Source organism: Miscanthus floridulus, chromosome 8 (assembly GCF_019320115.1).
Source record: "Miscanthus floridulus cultivar M001 chromosome 8, ASM1932011v1, whole genome shotgun sequence".
Classification (NCBI taxonomy): domain Eukaryota; kingdom Viridiplantae; phylum Streptophyta; class Magnoliopsida; order Poales; family Poaceae; genus Miscanthus; species Miscanthus floridulus.
In genome coordinates this window covers 32,276,280-32,300,620 of record NC_089587.1, presented here as the reverse complement: position 1 = coordinate 32,300,620, position 24,341 = coordinate 32,276,280, and the positions used below count along the sequence as shown (strand labels likewise).

The following is a 24,341-nucleotide window of genomic DNA, read 5'->3' as shown; positions in this document are numbered from 1 at the left end:
TAGGTACGACAGCAACTGCATCTCCTAATAAAGCTCTCCCATTTACATATATTTAGACACCTAGTTTAGTTAACAGATGCAGGATATGAAGCAGCCAACTTAAAGGTGGGAATCAACTCGGTAAGCAACAAAGCATAACTACTTTCGTTTTGAACCAGAAGCCATAGAAGTCTTAATTCACAGTTCAAAACTTGAATAATCACATCAGCAAATGCATCAGGAGCAAGGATCTGGATGTCATAAAAAAGCATATGCAGCATGTAACGACCAACACCTAAGTGCAGCTTGAAAGTAAGCATTCTTCTACTTGCCTCAATATTCTTTTAGGCTAGCCTGTTCTATTCTGAAATCAGACACATGCTACTTTCATAATCTGCCCACATCCTCAGTGCAATACCATCTCTCAAAGCATTACCCATGTCACATTCACTGTTCAAAGCTGAAACATCGTAACCATATGTATCATCACCACTAGGAAGATTCACTGTTTTATGGGAAGCAAATGGGATTGTTTGCTCACATAACAACTCTTCATTACCTCCTTGTCTCTGAATTATGTTATGTAGAACAACTGCTGCTGAAGGAATTTTCAGTTGAGTGTCTTTTCGGTATGATGTTGCGACATTTAGAATTGGAAATCGCATCTTCAGTAGGCCTACAGCGCGCTTAATATGTCTGTGCAGCTGTGCATGACGAAGATTGAAAAGCTCTCTGTAGTCTATTGGTTCGAAATTGCTCTCATCTTGCTCTTCAGTATGGTATGGGACTTCATCATAAGGAGCAAGAAAAGATGGCGTGTTTGCATAACCCCCGTCAACCAGGTAGTACTTTCCTCTTGGGACTTCAAATCCAGATTCTATAGCAGAGTATAAGACTGCTGCATCAGATGCAGACCCTTCTCGGCTACTAGAAACATAGATGAAGTTCAAATCAAAATCACAAGCAAGCATCACGTTTTGGGTAAGGGATTCATGTCTATTTCGGTATGGAGCTGCTTCACTGTCTGATATTGTCATAGGGACATGAATTCCATCAATTGCTCCAATACAGTTCTGCAAGGGAAAATAAATCCTCAAGGTAACAGAAAAGGGCAGAAAATCCAAATGTATATGACCAAAAGTTACACTGACCTCAAAGTAAGGCCAGTAACGTGTATCAGATGATATTTTCTGGTGGGCTTGAGTTAAAGGTGTCTTGACGAATTCAGCAGTCATTGGTGTGACTGCATCAAAGCATGCCTTGATATGTCTGTGAATAGTTTCTGTACTGTACTTGAATCTGTCATTTAGTTTCTGAAAACTAGCATTTCGAGATAGCATGTAAATAAACATGCCAATTTTCTCTTCTACAGAAACACCTCTGGTATTTCTCAAAAGATCATTTGACCTCAGATAGCGCGAAAGTTCTAGGAGAATATGAGGCTCCACACGAAGTTTATCATAGCCTTGGCCTCGGTCATCTTCAAGCACTTTACAAATCCATTCAGCATCATTAAACTTTGATACTTGACTTGGAGTTTCAATTGCAGTACCATCACTAACCATCGATGTTTGATCCAGAGTTCCATTTCCAGTAGATGCTAGATATAGTGCTGGCAAGATGAATAGCATCAAGTCATCGTCTTCTTCTTCTTCGTCCTCATACTCACTAGAGTCTTCTGGATCCATCTTCTCTAAATGTAATAGCAACGAAGAAAACCAGATTTCAATGAAGGATTGCAGGCAAAATATGCATGTTAAAAGAACAAGTGCAGTTTTGAAAAGAAAAATCAGGCTGAAATTGAAAAGAATCAGTGTTACCATAATGCTTTCAGGGATTTCCATCATTGCTAAAGTAAGCACAGTTGTTAGAATTGCACATCGATAAAATACCGCTCTTACAGGTAATTTTCACACACAAAAAAAGTTAAAACCTCATATCTGACTTGCAGAATTTATGATACTGGGCACAAATTGAGTTTCTATGCTGAGGCATTTACCTGTGTACCATTATAAAAAGTTTATAATTACCCATAAGCCATTAAAAAGTTTGGGCGGTTATAAGTGCCACTGGTCGGAACTTTTTTACCCTCGATGCCATTCCCGTCATATTTTGTTAGTTTTCAACGGTTTGACCATCCTGACATGTGGGTCCGGCTAGTTAAAATGTCCAGAATGCCCCCATCTTGTTTATAGCCGGCAACCCTATCCTCAGCAGGCCCTCATCGGGAGCGGCAGCTGCAGAGCCTGACGGCTCCTCTGCAGCGGGCAGCGGGCAGCCGAGTCGCGTAGGGCGGTGCGGGCGCGTGGCTTCAAGGTCATCTTCTTCCATGGCTTCACCGGACAGCAGCGCCCGCGTCGACATCGGCTCCCATGACCGCACCGTACCTCGCCGCGTGGAGGCGCCCGCGCTTGCGTCGTCCTCGGCTCCGACGCCGTGCTCTGCTTGGGCTCCTGTTCGTAGAACGCCTTTACCGTGGTGCCGCAGGACCTCCGTGGCCGCGCCGGTGCCTTTGCCGAGAGGATCAGCCCCGGCGTCTGCGTCCGCGACGACAGCACCTGGCGCACGCGTGGATGCGGCTTCATGGTGCAGTCGCAGTAGTTCTACGGGCGCTCTGGTGGGATGTGCGACGCCTCGGTGACGATTCGCCGTGGACACCCTTCCCTACCCCCATCGTCAGCCTCCGCCGTCGGCGTCGTCATCGAGTAGGCGCCTGTCCAAGGCTTGGATCGCGTTCGTCGGGGTGGTGATGCACTGATGCTGGAGTCACTGACAGGCGGCGCGCCATCTTCAAGGATGCGGAGAACGGGAGCCCCACGGCCGCTTCTGCACGCTGCGCAACCTCGGCTGCTTCATCGCCATGGTGCGCACATGCCGCTGATGGTGCTGCTTTTGGCCAGCGACTTCGATCTCGGCGCCATATGGATGCTGGTTTCACGTACTCGACACTCGCAGCGGGCACCTCCTTTGTAGCGGGAGGCGCGGTGCCGGTCAGTGCCCCTTCTCGCCAGCCTGTGTAGCGCTAGCTGCCCTCCAGATGCGGCTTTGGTCGCCGCAGACTCAGGTCCTTTTCGTCACATAACGCGACGCGTTCGATGATCCATGGACACTTAGGCGTTATGGGCGAAGGAGCAGTTGCATTTTTTTTGAATTTAAGGAGTTGTTGCATTGATGATGAAGAAGTTGACGAACGCGTCGTCTCTACGGCCGGCCGGCCGGCTTGCACAGGTGCACATACGCCTTCCTGGTGATTGAAGAAGCTTACTGCTGCTACTTGCATATACGTGTACATACTTCTATTAGCTTGTCGCATACCTATATATACGTACATGATACACACATGCAACTTGCTAGCCTGTTTCTTCTGGCACACCTCACGTACGTAGGCGATTAGTTCATGCATCCTGCCTCTTTTCTTTATAGGGCAAATACGTGAATGCTTATACATTCTGGTTACTAGCTAGCTTCTTGTATTGTTAGTCTGTGATCAACAACTCCTGCAGATAAATATAGACGACGCCATGTATAGTGGTCGCCTGTCTGGTAGGCTCTCTTTCTTAAATGAGTTTGAGCTCCATTACATATTTTGAGAAATATATATATATATATATATATATATATATATATATATATATATATATATATATATATATATGCTTCGTACATGCAATGCAAGTTCCTGCTAACACTATATAAGTAAACACTAAAAAAGATTATTGTGACGTATTTTGTCCCTTAGCTACAATTTTTTGTTGTGATGTCTTATGCTAAAGTTCTATATGCAGTTTTCATTTTTTATCAGGTAGTACAAGTACTCGCTTTCGGGGATGATGGGCACGACGCTCCTCGTCCAACCGAATGCTCTCCTGCTCCATCCTCAATTTGGCGCCAAAACACTCATCCAGCGAGTGGCACGGGAGGAAAATGAAATTTCAGCTCCCTTCTCTAGTCTGAGGGTATTTAAGTATTTTCGTAGCTCAGTTTGACACCGTTAGCATCCAACGTGGACGGAATGGCGTAGAGGGCAAAAAAGTTTCGACCAATGGCACCGGTGACCGCTCAAACTTTTTAATGGTTTGTGGATAATTACAAACTTTTATAATGGCACACAGGTAAAAGCCTCTTCTATGTTCTCTCTCCCTTCCTGCCTTATTAGACATGGTTTGCACAACCCAAACCTCTTGTAAGGTATGTGAACATAGGGCATACGGCAAGGTACAGGGAGAAATCGGGACAAGGGTGCATTTCAGGGTTTCGAATAAAAGGTAAAATGCCAACAATCCTTCATAATAGTAAGCGTATTTCATACTTCGAGGGAAAAAATTGTGCATTCCTTTTTTTCCCTGCCAATAAGTTAGTGCAGTCCTTAGCACAACGGCAAAAAGCATTAGCAACAACAATCTGCCATGTAACGGACATCCGACCATACAGCGGAGTGGATGTGATGCAAACTAGCAATACGGTGAGTAGCAATGAATACGCAGCAACAAACTAAAGCGAATCGGGCAATAGTTCAACCATCCCCAACCGGAAGCGGGGATTTGGTGGTTGGGAACTTGGGGATCGTGGTGAGCTACCTGAGATGGCTGACCGAAGCCGCCTTTTCCGGGAGGAAGCGAAGGTGACGAAGTGGGGACCTCACAACGAGCGTTCGCCGGAAGGAGAAGGATGGCGACGGGGAAGGCAAGAAGCCTAAGCCCACACGCCGACGGCAACGACGGCACGGCACGGGCACGCGGCGCGCCGCCGAACCTTTGCGGCTTGCATCCAAGAGACCAGACAAGATGAGGATGAATGAAGCGGCAGCAGCACTGGTCTTCTTACCAGGCCGGATGATGGATGAAGGGAAGCAACAGAAAGCCCAATAAGATCTAGAGGTGCAGCCCACATTTGTACATGGGCCTAGTTCATTTTTGCAACCAAGTCAACGGCGATCACTGTACTGTAGCACGGCCTTTTGACACGCCGATCCCCACCCAAATCTCTCTCGGATTCGGATCTCCTGATCTCCAGTTGCCCAATCCTTCCAATCTCCATAGGCGCCGACTAATAATGACACGCGAAATGCACGCCATCCTCGCCGGGATCCCGCAGTCCCTCCGGCCCGCGGTGCTGATCGCCTCGACGTGCGCGTTGCTCCTCCTCGCCACCGCGCTGCTCCCTCCGCGCGCCCCTCCCCCGGCGCCGCTGCTGACCACTGACGCCGCCGCCGACGCAGTCCGCCTCGACGCGCGCGTCACCCGAAGGAACGGCAACGAGGTGCTGTGGCAGCTACCGCCCCCGTCGTCGCCGCTGCGAGCCGCGTTGTTCGCGGCGCCCGGGTGCACCATCCGCGCCACCGACTTCTTCGACGCCTCCCCGGGCTGCCCGCGCTGCACGGGGCTCCCCGAGGAGCGCCGCTTCACCCGCGCCGCGCTCAGCCGCGGGTACGCCGTCCTCGCCGTCTCCAGCCGCGCCGAGTGCTGGTCCCTCGACGACGCCGGCGGCGGGGACGGGGAGGATGGCAGCGAGCTCGCTGCCGTCCAGTCCATCATCAAGTGGTGGACTACAGAGAAGTACCCTCAGCTCGCGGGCCTCCCGCTCGTCGGCATCGGCGCGTCCTCGGGCGGGTACTTCCTCTCTGCGCTCGCGGCCAGGGTTAAGTTCAGCAGCGGCGTCGTCATGATCGCGGAGGGCGTGTACGGGGCCATGCCCGAGATCCCCACCGGGTATCCGCCAGCGCTGTTCGTGCACATGCCCAAGGACACCGAGAGGGCGCAGTTGGTTGCGGACAGCATGGGCAGGCTCAGGGAGAAGCACGTCGACGTGCGGGAGATCCGGTGCGATGACTTCGCCGTGAGCGCGGAGTTCCTGGCGGGGAGGGTACCGGGGCTGACCCGGGCCTTCGCCGACGCGCTGGTGGACGTGCTTCGCCGGAAGGGATTCGTGGATGAGAAGGGGTTCCTCAAGAAGGACGCGAGGAGAACACCGTGGAAGGAGGCGGCTGAGGTGGCCAAGGTGTTGCCTGAGGGGTTCGGTCTGGAGAGGCATGTCACCGAGGAGCTCAATGTTGCCTATGCGTACCATGAGTTCACCAGCCTGAAGAATACTGAAATTTTCCAATGGTTTGAGTCCCATATGAATCATTAGGACTGAGGCCCAACTGGCTTGCATACCATAGTGAACCTAGTAATTTGTTGATTGTTTGAAGATCAACTTTTGACCATGATCTACAATAGCGGAAAGTTAGAGCAAGACCTTGTGTAAAACTTCTGCTCACAGCTTATAGTTCACAACTTCCACTCATAGTTTCTGGTATGATTGTATTTCTCTTTACTACTTGTTAGTGCAAATTATGGAAAGCAAGAAAATGTGTTGATTACACTCATTATTGTTGTACTTGTACTATTTTTCTTTTGGAAAGCAATAAAATGTGCAAATCTGGGATTCCAGGCTTCCTTTGAACTTCCACAGATTGGCATATCATGTGATAGCGATTAATGTCTGAATCTTCAGTCTGATTTGGCTAAGTGTAGAACATATTAAAAACCTCACTATGTATGACATCTTGTATTTCAAGGGATGTATTTATTAGAAAAAACCTGGTTAATCAAATACTCGGTCACTACTCAGTAGAGCACTTCCTCTAGGACTTTCAAGGGATGTACAACATCTTGTATTGCTTGGTTCTGATAAATAGTATGAAGTAGTCCTAACCAACAACCATGCTCTATATCCTGAAATATCCTGCATATAAGTGCATTCACTCATTTCATTGTTAACTAACAATCCTTACATTCATGATTCATCTGCAAAATGTGACGCTGAATCATCCCATGTGACTTATGGAGTAGTTAGGCCTCATACACTATGAACAAGCACCCATAGTGCATTTTTTTTTCTTAAATGCTTTTAACCAATTTGTTTTTGCCTTTAATATAATTAATTGAAACATACTTCTGTACAATAATTCAGGATATACTAGAATGGCTGGTAGAGCCGTAGAGGCTTAGAAGTAGAACTGAGTTCTTCAGCATCAACATAGCAGGTCTCAAGCCCTAGTAAAGGAGGAGGGTTATGATAGGCGTGGCGAGCCAACGTTAAATCTAGCCATTCTAATGGAGATGAAACCCAAAAGAAAATCGTTGGGGCGTAACCCTCTTAGCGACGCACCATATCGGAACCCGGGTATGGTGTTAAATGGGCAAGGGCCGGGTCGGCACCCCTATGGTGACGCGCCGTGCCGTGATCTGAGCATGGTGTCAAGTGAATAAGGATCGGGTCATCGCTTCTTTAGTGGCGTGCTACATCGACGCCCGGGTGTAGTGAAAAATGAGTAAGGGTTTTCACATCTGAGTCGACGGGTGCGAAGGGTAAGGAAGCTAGTCGAACCAACTAGAATCCGTTTAGGTAGTTGGAATGTAGGATCACTTACAGGTAAGTTAAGAGAATTAGTTGATACCGCGACTAGGTGACGTGTAAATATATTATGCGTTCAAGAGACTAAATGGAAGGGTCAGAAGGCGAAGGAGGTGGACAATACATGTTTCAAGCTTTGGTACACAGGGACTATCGCGAATAGAAATGGAGTAGGAGTTTTGATTGATAAGAGCCTCAAGAATGGTGTGGTGGGAGTGAGAAGGCAAGGATATAGTATTATCTTAGTCAAGCTTGTCATTGGTGATATGGTCTAGAACGTAATTAGTGCGTATGCCCCCCCAAGTAGGCCTCGACGAGAGTGCTAAGAGATACTTCTAGGAAGATTTAGATGGCCTGATTAGAGCTGTACCTAGTAGTGAGAAGCTTTTTATAGGAGGAGATCTTAATGGGCATGTAGGTACTACAAGCGCAAGTTTCGAGGCAGTTCATGAAGATTTTGGTATGGTAGTAGGAATCAGTAGGGGAGAAAGTTCTGGACTTCGCGGTAGCTTTTGACCTGATGATAGCCAACACTTTCTTTAGAAAGAGAGAATCTCATCTAGTGACCTTCAGTAGTGGACAACACTTTAGCCAGATTGACTTTATCCTCACAAGAAGAAAGGACAAACGAGCATGCTTGGGTTGCAAGGTGATACCAGGAGAGTGTGTTGTTTCTCAACATAAACTTTTGGTGGCAGACTTTCGTTTTCAGGTGCGTGCCCGTAGGGATAAACAAGCTAAGATTGAAAGAATAAAGTGGTGAAAACTGAAAGGGGAGACGTCAGAGGTATTCAGGGAAAAGGTTATCAAAGAGGGCTCTTAGAAGGAAGAAGAGGACATAAACAACATGTGGGAGAATATGACAACCAACATTCGGAAGGTGGCCTCAGAGGTGTGTGGAGTAACCAAAGAAAGTGGAGGCGAGGCTAAAGATACTTGGTGGTGGAATAAGGAAGTCTAAAGGGCTATTAAGGAGAACAAAGAATGCTATAGACGCTTGTACCATGACAGGAGTGTGGACAACATAGAGAAGTACAAGGTGGCAAAGAAGACTGCAAAACGAGCTGTAAGTGTGGCAAAGGGTAGAGCGTAAGAGGATCTTTACCAACATTTGAGTACGAAGGAATGAGAGAAGGACATTTATAGGATGGCTAGGGTTCGTGAGAGAAAGACAAAGGACTTCAACCAAGTTAAGTGCATTAAGGATGAAAAAGAGCATCTCTTGGTGAAGGAGGATGAGATCCGACATCGATGGCAAGAGTATTTTAATAAATTGTTCAATGGTGAGAATATGGACATAACCTTTCAGTTGGATGACTCTTTTGATGACACCAGTAGGTGCTTTGTGCGGAGAATCCAAGAATCTGAGGTCAGAGAGACGTTGAAAAGGATGAAAGGAGGTAAGACGATGGAACCGGATGGTATCCCAATCGAGGTGTGGAGATACCTCGGGGACATAGCTATAGTATGACTAACCAAGCTGTTCAACCATATTTTTCGATCGAACAAGATGTCTGATGACTGGAGGAGAAGTATATTGGTACCGATCTACAAGAATAAAGGGGATATTCAAAATTGTACTAATTACCGGGGAATAAAGTTGATGAGCCATACTATAAAGCTATGGGAGAGAGTTATCGAGCATCGCTTGAGAGCAATAACGCGGGTCTCTATGAACCAATTTGGTTTCATGTCCGGAAGGTCAACCATAGAAGCTATTTTCTTAATAAGACAAGTTATGGATCGGTATAGGGAGAAGAAGAAGGACATACGCATGGTTTTTATTGACTTGGAGAAGGCTTATGATAAAATACCAAGGAATAGTATGTGGTGGGCTTTGGACAAAAATAAAGTTCCAACGAAGTACGTCGAGCTCATTAAGGACATGTACAACAATGTTGTGACTAGAGTTCGAACAAGTGATAGAGACACGGATGACTTTCCGATTGGGATAGGACTACATCAAGGGTCAGCTTTGAGCCCTTATTTGTTTGCCTTAGTGATGGATGAGGTCACAAGGGACATACAAGGGGACATCCCTTGGTGTATGCTTTTTGCGGACGATGTAGTGCTATTTGATGAAAGCCGGACATGAGTGAATCAGAAACTGGAGTTATGGCAGGAGACTTTGGAGTCCAAAGGTTTTAGACTCAGTAGAACTAAAACTGAGTATATGAGATGTGACTTCGGCACTACTACTCGGGAGGAGAAAGATATTAGTTTGGAAGGTCAAGTAGTGCCTAGGAAGGATACCTTTCGATATTTAGGATCAATGCTACAGAGATACGGGGATATTGATGAAGATGTTAGCCATAGAATCAAAGCAGGGTGGATGAAGTGGCGGCAAACATCTGGTGTCCTATGTGATAAAAGGATACCACATAAGTTAAAAGGCAAGTTTTATAGGAAGGTGATTAGACCTACTATGTTGTATGGTGCAGAATATTGACCTACTAAAAGACAACATGTTCAACAGATAAGTGTCGCGGAAATACGTATGTTGCGTTGGATTTGCGGTTATACAAGAAGGGATCGAGTTCGGAACGATGATATACGTGATAGATTAGGGGTAGCACCAATTGAAGAAAAGCTTGTCCAACACCGGTTGAGATGGTTTGGACATGCCCAACGGAGACCTCCAGAGGCACCGGTGCGTAGTGGAATCCTAAGCCAGGATAGTAACGTGAAGAGAGGTAGAGGAAGACCGAAGTTGACTTGGGTAGAGACAATAAAAGGAGACTTGGAAGGATGGAATATACCCAAAGACTTAGCCTTAGATAGAAGTGCTTGGAAGACAGCTATTCACGTGCCTAAACCTTGATTGCTTCTGTTGGGTTTCAACTCTAGCCTATCCCAATCTGTTTGGAACTTAAATGCTTTGTTGCTGTTGTTGTTGTTTGCTTGAAATATTTTGCCTCTAGTAACTTGGTACTGAGTTTAATTTCAAAGACGTTTGAAGAAAACAGAGCAGCAGATTAATATATTCATTTGACATAAGGGCCTTTGCTGCTTGGTGAATTAGCTAACCGCTGTATATTGGCTGATAGGCTGGTAATGGCTCCTGTGACCTGCCACCACTTGCAACTGACTAGTAAGACACAATCGTGATTCCCCAACTCGCATGACCGGTTAATATCTGTTAAAAAAATGTTATTTGAAGTGATGATTATATTGTTGACTTATTAATAGGTTCATTGCTGATCTATGCTAATTCTTTATCAGTGTATAGACAACAAAACAGTCAGTTGTCACGAAAATCTAGTATTATAAAAACTGGGGCAGGACTGTTCTTCTGATCAAACTTACTTACCCTGCTATGCTGTTCTGATTACTGTATACTTAACCGTGGTAACTAGGAAGAAGTTTCAATTCGAGCCCTGATTACAGCAAAGAGTTTACAACATCCAGCATATCTCAGACAGTGGTAGTACAAGAAAAAAAATATCAATATATATTAGGTGCTTATTTTACATTACAATCCAACAAATTATAAGAAATTCATCAACATGTTTTAGAGGTGATATTACACTAAAAAGGGCGTACCCAGTGCAGAGAGCTCCCGCTCTGTGTGGGGTCTGTGGAAGAGTGTTAGTGGCAAGCCTTACCCTCGCCTGTGCAATGCGATGAGACTGCGACTCGAATCCGGGACCTTCCGGTCACAGGCGATAAGACTCTACCGCTTGCACCAGGTCCGCCCTTCAGAGGTGATATTACACTACGAACCGAAAATAGAAAACATGAAATTCATCAAGGATTAGAAACGAAGGATAACATCAATTGAAGAAAACAATTTAGGCAGGAGACAGGTCTAAGTAGTGGCATTCGTTTGCCTTGAAAGTCCCAGCCTAGGAGGAAGCAGCACCATCTAAGGTCACGGCCACCACAATGCAACCCTCCACCTGCTGGGTGGTAAAAGGAAACTTCTTGTTCACAATGGAATTGAGGTACTGAGCTGCTCCCTCACGTAGAAGAGCACCGACACCATGAGTTCCGGTGTTTCAGAGTGCATCATGGAGATTCTCAAGCTTCTTGCCAATGATCAAACTGCAGGCAGCACCAAATGTCTTGCCAAGGGATCCAACGACTGCAATGATCGTGTCCAGGTGGCTTTTCCAGTAGCTGCAATTTTGATGGCAGAACAAAGTAAACAATCATTTTAGCATATTGGCTTTGTGATAATGAATACATACAAATTTGAATGTATACTCATATGGGCTCTTACTCGCAGGACCCAACAAATCTGTGCTTCGGAATTTCTGGGACCCCATAGGAAGATGTGCTTGGGGTACTTGGTGTAAAGCAGTAAGATGGTGTCGGTGTTGGCTTGTAGCCACCTCCTGACCCTGGGAGCCACCATCTGGTAATAAGATACATAATTTAGCAGCTGTTATTTCCAAGGGTGCATGAGGTATTTGTTGCTACTTGCTCTGCTTGGATAATACTAATTGCTGAGAAAGCTTGCAGTTTATGTTCAACATAATTTATCTTGTATATACTATATAGCGCTAGCAATATTTGCGCAGTACAATACAACATTTGGCAATATTAAAAGGATGTATTGTTCCTACTAAAAAAGGAGCTCCCGCTTTGTGCGGGGTCTGGGGAAGGGTGTCAGTGGCAAGTCTTACCCTCGCCTGTGCAATACGAGGAGACCGCGACTCGAACCCAATACCTTCCGGTCACATGCGGTAAGACTCTACCGCTTGCATACTAAAAAAGGCTGATCAAATAAATATATGCTGCACGAAGGGAACAAGGTCAGAATATACAGTTCGGAGCAGAAGAATAGGTATTCTGCTCAGACAAAATGTATGAGCTGGTGACAAACCCCACCAGAACAGAACTGATCAAGAACTTTGCTGCTCAACTTTGCTCTCAACATCTACAGAGTACAGACAAGACTAAATATGGCCGAGAAGCTTGAATTGATGAATTGAGTTCCTTTCGGGCATATTTATATAATACGAGCAGTGATCTACAGTTCCATTGCTTATTACACTTGTCGGATTCATAAACCCGGGGTTTCTCGAGGACCGGCTTCCACATCTGGGCTCGGCCCAGGAAAACAACGTATATTTTATGGGCCGGCCCAAAAAACTAAAACACAGCAGGCCAGAAGGGTAGTCCGGTCGTCGACCGGAAGGTCTACCTTAAGAACAGGCGCCCGCTCGTCAGCTTCTTCGGCCCATCTCTCCGACCGGAGCACTCGCTTCAGGCACCAGCCGTCTCCAAACGGTCTCTCCAATCGGAAGGCCTGGCCCAAAACACTGCTTCCTACTCCGACCCCACGACCGGGGCTCGCAGGAAGCCTGCTCACCGCTCTTCTCCGACCGGCACACCGAGGGCCGACTGGAGCCATCCGACCGGGGGGCCCGTCCGGAAGGGACCAGAAGACGTGCGGAGAAAGGCAAGGCATGGCTCACAAGTCAAAACCACTGTACCAGGGACCATACCCTGCACGAAACAGTGCTCTGCAGCCACCCTGACACAAAGTATTGTAGGGTCCACTAGAACCTCCCATATGGCAAGCCCTCTGCGTGTCTCTGGACATCGATCGCGGTATGGGCTCCAAGATTCGCCATACCGGGTGAACATAGCGCGGCCCGTCGCATGCCACTAGGCATCAAAAGGTATTTTGTAGGTACCGGCGTCCATCCTTCCTGAAGAAGATAGCTCGACCCCCGTGCACATCTAACATCCTATAGCAACATCGACAGTATTGGAGAGCGTCAACCATTATCCAGTTTTCATCACTGTAGGCAGCAAGGCTTAGAAATATCTGTACTCTCTCCCTCTCATCTGTAAAAAGCCATCCCCTTCATCTATAAAAGGGGATGCGCTCCCTCCAACCAGGGGAGATCGACTTCTTCAAGCTTAGACTTACTAGATAGACACCAACACTCCCAACCGCAGGGCCACCCAGTTCCGACCGTGACCCTTCCGGTCGGAGTCAACCGAACCTCTTGTACACCCCCTTCTTCCTCCTTCTCGTTTGTACCCCCACTATAGACTTCGAGCACCTGGGCTCATGAATAAAGTCACCGACCGACCCCGACTAGACGTAGGGCACGTTGCCTGAACCAGTATAAATACTGTGTCATTGAGTGCTAGGCCAGCTCTGATCACAACGTACAACAAAACTACAAATATTTACTAGTTGGTCACTTTCTGCACCGACAGTTGGCGCCGTCCGTGGGGAAGACGTTGTACGTTCAACACTTTTTTTGATAATCGGATGGCCCATTTTTCTGCCACCCCCGCCGTGACGGGCTCGGACGATACGATTCGTTTCGGCTCGCTAGAGTTCCCCGCACTCTCGCCCGCCGGGATGCGGGTTTCACCCGTCTTCGAGCCAGCCCAGGCCTTCCGCTTCGGGAGCCTGGACTTCATTGCCGACCGCCTCGGCGTGATCCACCTCCGCGAGGAGGCTCGCGACCTAGCACCCGTCGGAGGAACGTCCTCCATTGACTCCGAGACGCGCGACTTCAACGGCGCGGCATCTGCGCTTCTTTCCAAGAAAACTCTCTGCTCAAACCCCGCTCCGCCATACAGCCAGTTCCCCTATGGCCTCACGTCTTCCGTGGATGCTTACGCCCGGGGACTCCAAAAGGTGCTGGCACTGCACCCTCTCACGTCTAAGTTCGTGGGGATGGCCAGCTATGCTCCCACCTGTTTCCTCGACATCATGGATGACGATTGTCGGTGTTTCAGACCAGGGGGTCCTCAACCAACCAGTAAATGTGAACTGCGTGCCCCTAATCCTGGATGGTGATGCAAAGAGACACAAGGTTTATACTGGTTCAGGCAATCGATGCCCTACGTCCAGTCTGAGAGATCGATCTTGTATTCCTTGCACCGAAGTGCTAGTAGTAGGGAGTTACAAGCACGGTGAGAGAGGGAGCTAATCCCAGGTCTCGGCGAGGTGTCATGTGGGCTGCTTGAGACGTTGCTCTCAGGCGGCTGGGATGTGTATGCGTGTGTATTACAAGGTGTTCTCCCCCATGAGTCCCCTTCTAAGTGGCCCAAGTCCTCTCCTTTTATAGTTGAAGGGAGGACAAGGACAGTACATGTGCTGACTATACGGCGTTGTGCCAACAGGGGCAGTGTGTTCGAACCCTGTGGCATGTTCCTGTGGCGGTGTGGTTGTCGGAGTGGTCCGTCCTTGGAGCACTGGGGCGACATGCTAGTCATGTCCGACCCTGTGCGTCATGGGAGCTCCTAGGCTGCCTCGGAGCAAGCGCGGCGGCCAGGACGCGGATCACTGTGGATTGGCGGCGCGTGAGGCCGAGGCTCGGTTAGTGCCAAGGCTACACCGTAGTGGGGGGTCTCGGTAGACACAAATCTCGAGGTAGCCGAGACCCTGGTGCATAGTGCTGAGGCCCAGAGAAAGCAGTTGATCCGGGGTGCTAGCTTGGAGGCGGTGACGAACCGGGCCAGGCCGTCCATGTCGCGTTGTTTTCGAGGCGGGGATCGCGGGGCATAGTGCAGTGTGGGCGCTGATCGTGGGCACAGCGTTAGGATACAATGACCGGTAATCCCTGCCGTGCCCTGTCTCAGCCAGTATGGGGCCGATGCGACCTTAGGTCCCATCGGCCATTCTGTGGTGTCGAGCCATCGTCCGACTGAGATTGCGGGAGTGGTTGAAGTATTAATGGGACATGACGTGCTGTTAGGAGGGTCGGTCGAGGCGGGGGCGACGGACTATGGATAAGTTGGCCTCGCGTGATACGGAGAATGAGGCCTCGCGCGAGACGGAGAGTGAAGCCTCACGTGAGACGGAGATCGGACTCCTTACCGAGGCCTTCCGTGAGAGGCCTCGTGCGAGGCGGAGATTGCACTCCCTGCCGAGGCCTTCCATGAAGAGCCTCGCGCAAGGCGGAGATTGCGTCAGGACATCGAGACCTCCTACGCGAGGCTCGAGGCAAGGCGGAGAGCCTGGTGGGCTCGAATGTGGCGGGTGAGGGGCCCACGGCTTACCTTCTAGCTTTGTTTTTTGATGGGACTTAAGTGACCCCTTTGATGTTCGCTCGGGGTACCCTGTTCTACGGTACCCGACAGTAGCCCCTGAGCCTCCGGGGGAGTGCGTGCACTCTCCCTGAGGGTTTGCCGAGGCTTGGTTTATACCCGCTCCCGTAGGTATTGGGTTTTGTTTCTTGAGGTTTTGGTGGGTGCGCGTGAGCGCACCCGTCGGGTGTAGCCCCCGAGGCCCTGGAGGAGTGGAGTTACTCCTCCAGGGGCTTTTTCCATTTTCACGTTTGAGCGAGGAGTTTTTATCGCATTTGCCGAGCCCATAAGCGCAAGTTCGGGTCGCGGGGGTCTCGGCGAGGCTGCAAGAAAAGCCCTCTAGCCTCCGCACGGAGCGAGAGGTCCGTCAGGGGTCCCCCTGGCTTTTGATACGACCCTCATGCTTCCTTTTTGCTCGGAAGGAGGGGTGGAATGTGCCAGGCTACCCTCGATGGGCACGAGCATGGGCACTTCCGGTGAGCTGTTAGTAGGTGAGTCTGAGTGGAGGCCCGTACCCCGTTCACTAGGGGATGGCTAGCGGTCCAGAGACGCACTCCAAGAGTACCAGAGGGTTTCTCTAGTGGGTGCCGAGGCCGTTCGCTGGGCCTTAGTGGCTCGGTGCCTCCCTACGGTGGGATCCCATTCGGAGACTTCCCTACTGGTCTTGGACATGACTTAGGGCGTCCCGAGTGATTGTTCACTCGGGCCTTGGCCATTCGTAGGCTCGCCCCAAGGTCATCCCTGACTCTGTTGCCCTAGGGCGGCTGTCGAAACCTTTAGAGGCCCAGCCTTCGAACCCCTGGACCGTAACGGGCTCGGTGCCCTTTATCGTATTTGTAACAAAACTTCCAGCGTGGACTTGGACCGTTTGTCTTTGTCTTGGGTGCAGGAGGAGCCCCCGAGCCTCTGCCAGGAGCAGGAGGGCGGTCAGGGGTCCCCTGGCTTTTTCATCTGACCCTCACATATCCTTTTCGTTCATATGGAGGGTTTGTTTGCCGAGCCCATTCTAGTGCGAGCCAGAGCCGCTGGTCTCGGCAAGGTTGCATGAAGAGCCCCTAGCCTTTGCGCGGAGCGAGAGGGCCGTCGGGAGTTCCCCTGGCTTTTTATACGCCCCTCGCGCGTGAGGGTTTGTTTGTCAAGGCCCCTTTGGGCACGAGCCTGGGTCATGGGGTCTCGGTGTATCTACAGGAAGAGCCCCCTAGCCTCTGCATAGGGCGAGAGGGCCATCAGGAGCTCCCCTGTCTTTTTGTATGACCCTCACACTTCCTTTTCGCTCGGAAGGAGGGTTTGTTTTGCCGAGCCCCTTCGAGTGCGAGCCGGGGTCGCTGGGTCTCAGCAAGGTTGCAGGAAGAGCCCCTTAGCCTCTGCATAGAGCTAGAAGGCCATCGGGGGTTCCCCTGACTTTTTATACGACCCTCATGCTTCCTTTTCGCTCAGAAGGAGGGGTGGAATATGCCTCGCTACCCTCGGTGGGCACGAGCGGTGGCACTTTCGGTGAGCTGTTATCGGGTAGTCCGAGTGGAGGCCCGAACCCCATTCGCTAGGGGACGGCTAGCGGTCTAGAGACACACTCCAAGAGTACCAGAGGATTTCTCTAGTGGGTGCCGAGGCCATTCGCTGGGCCTCGGTGGCTCGGTGCCTCCCTACGGTGGGATCCCATTCAGAGACCTTCCTACCGGTCTCGGACATGACTTTGGGCGTCCCAAGCGTTTTGCTTGCTTGGGTCTTGGCCCCGTATAGGCTCGCCCATGGTCGTCCCTAACTCTGTTATCCTAGGGCGGCTGTCGAAACCCCTTAGGGCCCAGCCTTCGAACCCCTGGACCATAATAGGCTCAGAGCCTGGTTCCTTCATATGAAAGGAATAGGCCGAGGGGAATATCTTCCCCATTGGCTCGGCAACGGGTGGCGCGCCTTTTGAGGCGGTTTCCTAGGGAGGCGAAACGACGCCTGCTACCGTAGTGGCCGAGCGTGACGTGGTGGATGGGACGTAACTGTTCTCGCATTTAATGAGGAAAACATGGGCGCGTGGGCCGGTGAAATCGGCTCGTGGTTAACTGCGCTAGATCGGGGGGGGGGGAACTTCCCCGATTTCGTTGCCCGTTCATTTTGCCTCCTCCCTGCATAAATACCCGAAGAGTCTCGCCCCTCCTCGTCTTACCTTGCCTGCATTAGCACTGCCTCCGTCGAGCCATTGCAAGAGCAGCGGGTGCCGGGAAGAAGAGGGGAGAAGAGCGAGCCTAGGGAGAAAGCGAGAAAAAAGCGATAGCATGGGAGAGAGAGAAAAACTCACCGCCGCACCCGATTCCTCCATCATACTTATGGCCGGCGACATTGTCGTTGTCGAGGCGGACCCTTGGGATCCGTCGGACGTCACCGAGGAGATGCTTCAGTCGCTTGTCCACGGTGGACTCCTTCGCCCGGTGATGGACCCCACCAGGCCAGAGTGGATTGCTCCGTACGATGAGCCAGAGCCGAGGCCTCACGACGGCTACGTTGTGAGCTTCGTCTCCTTTCATGAACACGGCCTCGGCGTCCTGGTGGATCGGTTCATGTGGGCGCTCCCACACTACTACGGCGTGGAGCTCCACAACTTCAATCCCAACTCCATCGCTCAGGTGGCTATCTTTGTTGTCGTCTACGAGGGGTATTTGGGGATTGCTCCCCATTGGGAGTTGTGGCTCCACCTATTTCGGGCGGGGCACACTACCAAGCCGACGGGCATGTCGGGGATGAGGAAGGCGACAAGGGCTAGCGGCTGCACTCTCCAAGTGCGCCAGGACCGCCTGCACCACTACATCCCGGCCCAACTCACGTCATCCAATCACCGGTGGTACATGAGTTGGTTTTACCTTCGCAACGATGATAGAGGACTTCCCCCCTACACTGGGCGGATTGTGGGGAGTTGCCTAGAGAGATGGAAGTACGACGTCCCGAAGGACGACCAGCCCAAGCTGTAGCCACTTCTGGAGGGGCTGGCGAGGCTATGGGGCCACGGTCTCACCATGGCTATGGTCATGGCCGCTGGAGGGTGCTGCTGCTGATGGCTCGGCGGCGGCGGCTGTTCGAGATGAAGCCGGGTGAGCCCATTGAGGGCATCCGGATGTCCTCCTCTGCCCTTTCTGACGAGGAAATTCTTTGTCGGGTGGGGGAGACGGTAGAGGCAAAGCTGAGGGGCAGCAACTTGACCCCTATCATGATGCGGCCATCGCGGGGGTTCCTCTCGCTGGTAAGTCATGTGCCGCTGTAGCCTCCGAGCCTCCTCAGTCTCCCCTTACCCCTTGTTCCCTTATGCGTGTCCATCGTTCCTATAGGGGATGAGGGATGTGCGCTCCTCTCCGCCGCCCGTTCCCGAGGACGCGAGGCGGCGGGCGATCAACCGTGCGCACACCGACACACAGAAAAAGCAGAAAGACGCCAAGGCGGTGAAGCGCATGAAGCAAATCCTTGCGCACGAGGAGCTAGATAAGCGCCGCCGTCAACAACGGAAGGATGGTCTCCCGTTGGAGGAATCCCCATCGTCGTCGCTATCGACGGAGGCCTCGGATGGGGATGATGGGGGCGAGGTCCCCTAGACCACCTTCCTGACGTAGTGGAGGTGGTGCCCGGGGCATTGGCAAGCAGCTCGGCACTCCCGAGAGGAGGAGGAGAAGCGAACCCGAGGTCAGCGGTTGCCCGCTCCGGGGCCGAGGCCGACACGCCTGAGGCACGGGCATTGGGAAAACGCGCTGTCAGCCCGGTGGGCTTGGTGGCTGTGGTGGAACAAGTGGCGGTGGAGGCGACGCCACTGCCCCCGCAGAGGACTAAAGGGGCGCCAGGGTCCATTGAGGACCGACCGGCGCCGATGGACATGGAGGCGATGCCTCTGCCGCCGCCTCCGCCGTTGCGGACGAGGTTTGCCGTGGCGAAGTGGTTGCCGCCCCGTTCAAGGTAAGTGTATTTTTGGCAGGGTCATAGTGCCTTCCGTTCGCCTTTTGGTCTCACGCTGACCCTGTAGGTTATTTTTCCTTAGTCAGAAGCGGCCTACGGATGAGCTTCCCTTGGCGCCCCTTAAGGCGCTCAAGGTGAGCCCCGGCTCCTCCGCCCACTGGGTGGTAGAGGCACAAGCCACTATCCAACGTGGCGCGACATCGGCGAGGGTCGACCCGAAGGAGCCGGCCGCCCAAGGAGGGGCTGCCAAGGCGACCCCTTCACAAACGAGGGAGGGAGTGCTTCCACCCCGTGAGGGCGAGGCTCACGAGTCAAATGGGGCCAGCGTACCCTTGGTTGCCGAGGCCCCCGGGGTCTCCGAGGCTGAGGTGATGGAGGCCAGGGCGCCCAAGACCGCCGAGACTGTAGTGGCCGTGGTCGGTGTTTCTGCGTCCACCGAGGCCACGATGGCGGAGGCCGGAGCCCCTGAGACCGTTGAGACCATAATCTCGGAGGCCGGAGCCCCTGAGATCACCAAGGCCGTTGTGATGGCGGCAAGGCCATCTGTCCAGGAGGCGGAGATGAAGGCGGCGGAGGCCTCGGTGGCACCCTTGGTTCAGGGGCCGTCGTTGTTGCGAGAGAGCGCTCGGGAGGTGGAGGTCTATCCAATCTCCTCCGACGATACTTCCCGGGCGCGGGAGGTGGTCGACGCCGAGGATGCCAGTGCCGTGGAACAGCCGGCGCCAATCTTGGATGAGGGAAGCTCGGCCCTCATGCGGGCACGACCCGAGCCTCACGGGTGGGATCACCCGTGGGTACTATGGCGGAGACAGGACGACCCTGAGGGGGAGCCTCTATTCGCCCTCGAGGACGCAGCTGAGGGCGGGCGCTGGGGCACCTTCAAGCAATACCGCCAGCTAGCGGAGCAGTCGCTACGGATGGCCCTATCCGTGGTGGCCGACGACCTACCCAGAGTCGCCCAGGTTCACGTTTTCCTTTCTCGCGCGACGTTGTCCTTTTCTAGTTTTGTTGCAATCAATGACCCCAGTTCTGCTTCCCCAGGAGCTTGAGACCCGGTCCCTTGGGAAGTTGGTCTTTCTCCGATGGGAGAGGGGCGTCTAGGACCAGCTTCAGCGGCAGAAGGGCCTTCTTGCCGGTGCCAACGAGCTCCTATCGGCGCGGAGCGCGGAGGTAGAGGACCTCCGCCTTCGTTGTGCCAACGCGAAGGTCGAGGCGGCCACAGCCCAGACGCAGCTCGCCCCTTTGGTGGTGCGGGTCAAGGAGTTGGAGGAGGAGCTCACCCATGCGGTCAGCGATCGGGATGCCTTCAGGGGCTGAGCCGTTGAAGCTACGGCCTCAGCCGCGGCTCTCGCAGGGCAGCTGGGGGCGGAACAGAGGGCGCACTAGCTGACAAAAGGTGCCTTGGATGAGGCCCTTGCTGCAGCTGAGGCCTCGCGAACCGAGGCTGTGGTTTGGAGGAGGACGATTAAGGGTGAGTTTTAGCCCCCTCATTTTGTTTTCTTTTCCTTATGTTCGCTCCCTAACTCCCTTATGTGACGCAGAGCTAGGGAGTGAAGCTTCTAGGGGGCCAAGGCTTCTCGGGTTGAGGCCCAGTGCTTGAAGGAGGAGGCCGAAGCTTCCCAGGCCGAGGCCCTGCGCTGGAAGGAGAAAGCTGAGGCCTGTCAGGTCGAGACCCGATGCTGGGAGCAGAAGGCCAAGGGTGAGTTCTGTGGGCTTCCGCCCTTAACTTAGGTTGTTTTTCCCTCGCTCGACCTCATTCTGTTTTCTGTGGTGTAGAGTCAGAGGCAGAGGTTGCTCGGGCAGCCAAGGCTTCCAGCGTGGTGTAGACGGTGCTCGAGACCAAGATCGAGGAGCACAAGGCACTAAAACATGCTGCCCTTTCCGCCTGCGAGGCCTTGGAGGTCGAAGGTGTTTAGTCAGGCAGCTCCCTTGGGAGCCGTTTGATTGCGCTGAGCAGCCAGATGCACGAGCGGCTCCGAGGGAGCGCTGCACACGGGTGTCAAGCGGGCGTTGGCTGTCATCTCCTCTCACTACGTTGGCGTCGACCTCCCAGCCATCAGTGATTGGTATGTCCTGCCTGATGATGAGGAGGAGGCCAACGCGGCGGTCACGAAGCTGATGGAGGCGGCGGAAGGCCCTGGCACGGCGCTGGCGATGCTCTTCGAAGAGGAGGTGGTTCCTCCCCTACCATCTGCTGGTGCTGAAGGCCCTAAGCCTTGATCTGGGCCCTAGGGGCTATGTAAAAATAGAGTAGGAGTTATTTTTGTATCGTAATGCTTGTGGCCATCGAGGCCTTTATTTTTGAAGTATTTGTGTTTCTTAGTTGTTTTTCTCATGTTTCCGAGCCTCTGCCCTCTGTTGCTCCTGATCAGATTTCATTTGCAAAACACCCCCTTAGGGCCTAAGCCGTCCCTTGGGCGAGAGGTAGTGAGGGAGTGCTGTAGCCCGGAGGCGTAGGCTGTCTCGCGACTCTACCGGCCTCTTGCTTAGGAAACAGACTTTGGCCCGAGGGGTTTTTACAACCGATTCGCTAGAGCATGCTAGAGTCTTGGTGTAGGAATTTTTGCGAAAAATGACTAAAGAATGGTGCGTGGGACCTAGGGGGAGTCCCCCATCTAGCCCCCAAGGGAGGCTTGGTTCTGCCGAGGCAGAGCCGAGTCTCCCTTGCCGTGTTACTGTATTGCTGAGACCTACGATGGGCTCGGGGGGTTTCTCGAAAAATTAGACCAACTAAAGAACGCTTTTTAATTGTATTTCGAGAAACAACATATACAATGCTTGGAAATTCAGGGATAAAAGCGACGTAGCTGTTCTATGTTCCAAGCGTTGGTGAAGACTTCACCCTTCTCGTTGCCCAGCTTGTAGGTCCCGGGCTTCAGTACTTGGGCGATGATGTACGGTCCTTCCCATGGCGGGGTCAGCTTGTGGTGGCCCTTGTTGCTCTGTGCTAGCCTCAACACCAGGTCGCCTACCTTCAAGTCTCAGCCTCGGACGCGTCGGGCTTGATAGCGCCGTAGGCTCTGCTGGTATTTGGCCGAGTGTAGTAGCATGACGTCTCGGGCTTCCTCCAGTTGATCGAGGGTGTCCTCTTGGGTGGTGCGGTTACTTTGTTCATTATAGGCTTGTAGCCTTGGGGAACCATATTCCAAGTCAGTGGGGAGGATGGCCTTGGCCCCATAGACCAGGAAGAAAGGTGTGAACCCCGTGGCTTGGCTTGGAGTGTTCCTCAGGCTCCAGATGACCGATGGGAGTTTGGCGAGCCATTTCTTGCTAAACTTTTTCAACCGGTTGTGAATCCTTGGCTTGAGGCCTTGTAGGATCATGCCGTTGGCACGCTCTACTTGGCCGTTGGTCCTTGGGTGTCCTACGGCTGACCAGGCCACATGGATGTGGTGGTCATCGCAAAACGTCAGGAACTTTTTGCCGATGAACTGTGTCCTGTTGTCGGTGATGATGGTGTTGGGGACCCCAAATCTGTGGATAATGTCAGTGAAGAACAGCACTGCCTGCTCGGATTTGATTCGATTGATCGGACGAGCCTCGATCCATTTGGAGAACTTGTCGATTGATACCAGTAGATGGGTGTAGCCCTTGGGGGCCTTTTGCAGAGGCCCGACCATGTTGAGCCCCCACATGGTGAACGGCCACGTGATGGGGATGGTTTGTAGGGCTAGGGCCAGGAGATATGTCTGTCGAGTATAGTACTGGCATCCTTCACAGGAGCGTACTAGCTTGGTAGCGTCGGCGACCACCATCGGCCAGTAGAACCCTTGGCGGAAAGCGTTCCCCACGAGCGTCCAAGGCGCCGCGTGGTGCCCGCAAGCACCTGCGTGCAAGTCCCAAAGCAGGGCTCGGCCCGTCTCGGTAGTGATACATCGTTGGAGGACACCTGAGGGACTTCGCCTATACAATTCATCATTGTAGAGGACATAGGTCTTGGCTTGGCATGCAAGCCGTCGTGCTTTAGTCCTGTCGCCAGGAAGCTCCCCCCGATCAAGCCAATCGAGGAACGGGATTCGCCAATCCACGTCCTGATCAGTCTGCGGAGGCTCGGTGTTGACTTCCATGACCTCGGGCTCGGTTGAGGGGGTCTCGACAGCAGAGGGGGCGTTGAGCTTTGCCATGGGTCCCACAGGTGGGCCCTCTTCTGTCGTCGAGGTGTAGTCAATGGATGGTTTGTGGAGGTCTCTGGCGAAGACGTTCGGGGGAACAGGGGCCCGTGCTGAGGCCATCTTTGCCAGCTTGTCGGCGGCCTTGTTGTACTTCTGCGCGACGTGGTTTAGTTTGAGGCCGTCGAACTTGTCTTCTAGGTGATGTACCAATTTGTAGTAAGCCTCCATTTTGGGGTCGACGCAATTTGACTCCTTCATCACTTGATCCACGATGAGCTGCGAGTCGCCTCGGATGTCGAGACACCGTGCCCCAAGTTCGATGGCGACTTGCAAGCCGTTGATGAGAGCCTCGTACTCGGCCATGTTGTTGGAGGTGGCGAAGTGGAGCCGCACCATGTAGCGCATGTGTACTCCAAGGGGCGAGATGAAGAGCAGACCTGTGCCTGCCCCAGTCTTTATCAGGGATCCATCGAAGTATAGGGTCTAGCATTCCGTCTGAATTTGAGCAGGTGGTAGTTGGGTGTCTGTCCATTCAGCCACGAAATCGGCCAAGACCTAAGACTTGATCGCTTTTTGAGGCGCAAAAGTCAAGGTTTCTCCCATAAGCTCGACGGCCCACTTGGCTATCCTGCTTGAGGCCTCCCGGTTATGAACTATCTCCCCTAGGGGGAAAGATGATACCACAGTCACTGGGTGAGACTCGAAGTAGTGACGCAATTTGCGCTGGGCCAGGACCACGGCGTAGACCAGCTTCTGGATGTGGGGGTAGCATGCTTTGGTCTCGGAGAGCACCTCGCTGATGAAATAAATAGGACATTGGGTGGGTAGAGCATGCCCCTCTTCCTGCCTCTCTAACACTACGACAGCGCTGACCACTTGGGTCGTTGCAGCGACGTAGAGTAAGAGGGCCTCGTCCCTAGC

The 24,341-nt window shown here is 52.2% G+C and overlaps 2 protein-coding genes and 1 pseudogene across 3 annotated transcripts; 1 reads left to right on the top strand and 2 right to left on the bottom strand.

Annotated features, from left to right (window-relative positions):
- On the bottom strand, positions 1-4,765 carry LOC136471505 (uncharacterized). 2 transcript variants are annotated; one of them, XM_066469235.1, is made up of 3 exons: positions 4,557-4,765; positions 1,131-1,672; positions 1-1,052 (listed from the first exon to the last, which is right to left on the bottom strand). In XM_066469235.1, the coding sequence occupies exons 2-3, from the start codon at positions 1,665-1,667 to the stop codon at positions 339-341; spliced, it is 1,251 nt and encodes a 416-aa protein (XP_066325332.1). In that variant the 5' UTR covers positions 1,668-1,672; positions 4,557-4,765; the 3' UTR covers positions 1-338. The 2 variants fall into 2 exon arrangements, with proteins under 2 accessions (XP_066325332.1, XP_066325331.1); XM_066469234.1 differs by having other exon boundaries at positions 1,131-1,667.
- Positions 4,766-4,915: 150 nt separating this feature from the next.
- On the top strand, positions 4,916-6,416 carry LOC136471504 (uncharacterized). Its single transcript, XM_066469233.1, has one exon. It carries the CDS (start codon positions 5,032-5,034, stop codon positions 6,106-6,108), a length of 1,077 nt encoding a protein of 358 aa, XP_066325330.1. The 5' UTR covers positions 4,916-5,031; the 3' UTR covers positions 6,109-6,416.
- A 4,752-nt stretch (positions 6,417-11,168) lies between these two features.
- Positions 11,169-23,648, bottom strand: LOC136468818 (uncharacterized; annotated as a pseudogene).
- Between the last annotated feature and the right edge of the window lie 693 nt (positions 23,649-24,341).

Coding starts and splice junctions, on each gene's coding strand:
- LOC136471505 (XM_066469235.1), bottom strand. CDS start 1,667: ATGGATCCAGAAGACTCTAGTGAGTATGAGGACGAAGAAGAAGAAGAC. Junction 1,053..1,130: donor GTTACTGGCCTTACTTTGAG/GTCAGTGTAACT, acceptor TTTCCCTTGCAG/AACTGTATTGGAGCAATTGA.
- LOC136471504 (XM_066469233.1), top strand. CDS start 5,032: ATGACACGCGAAATGCACGCCATCCTCGCCGGGATCCCGCAGTCCCTC.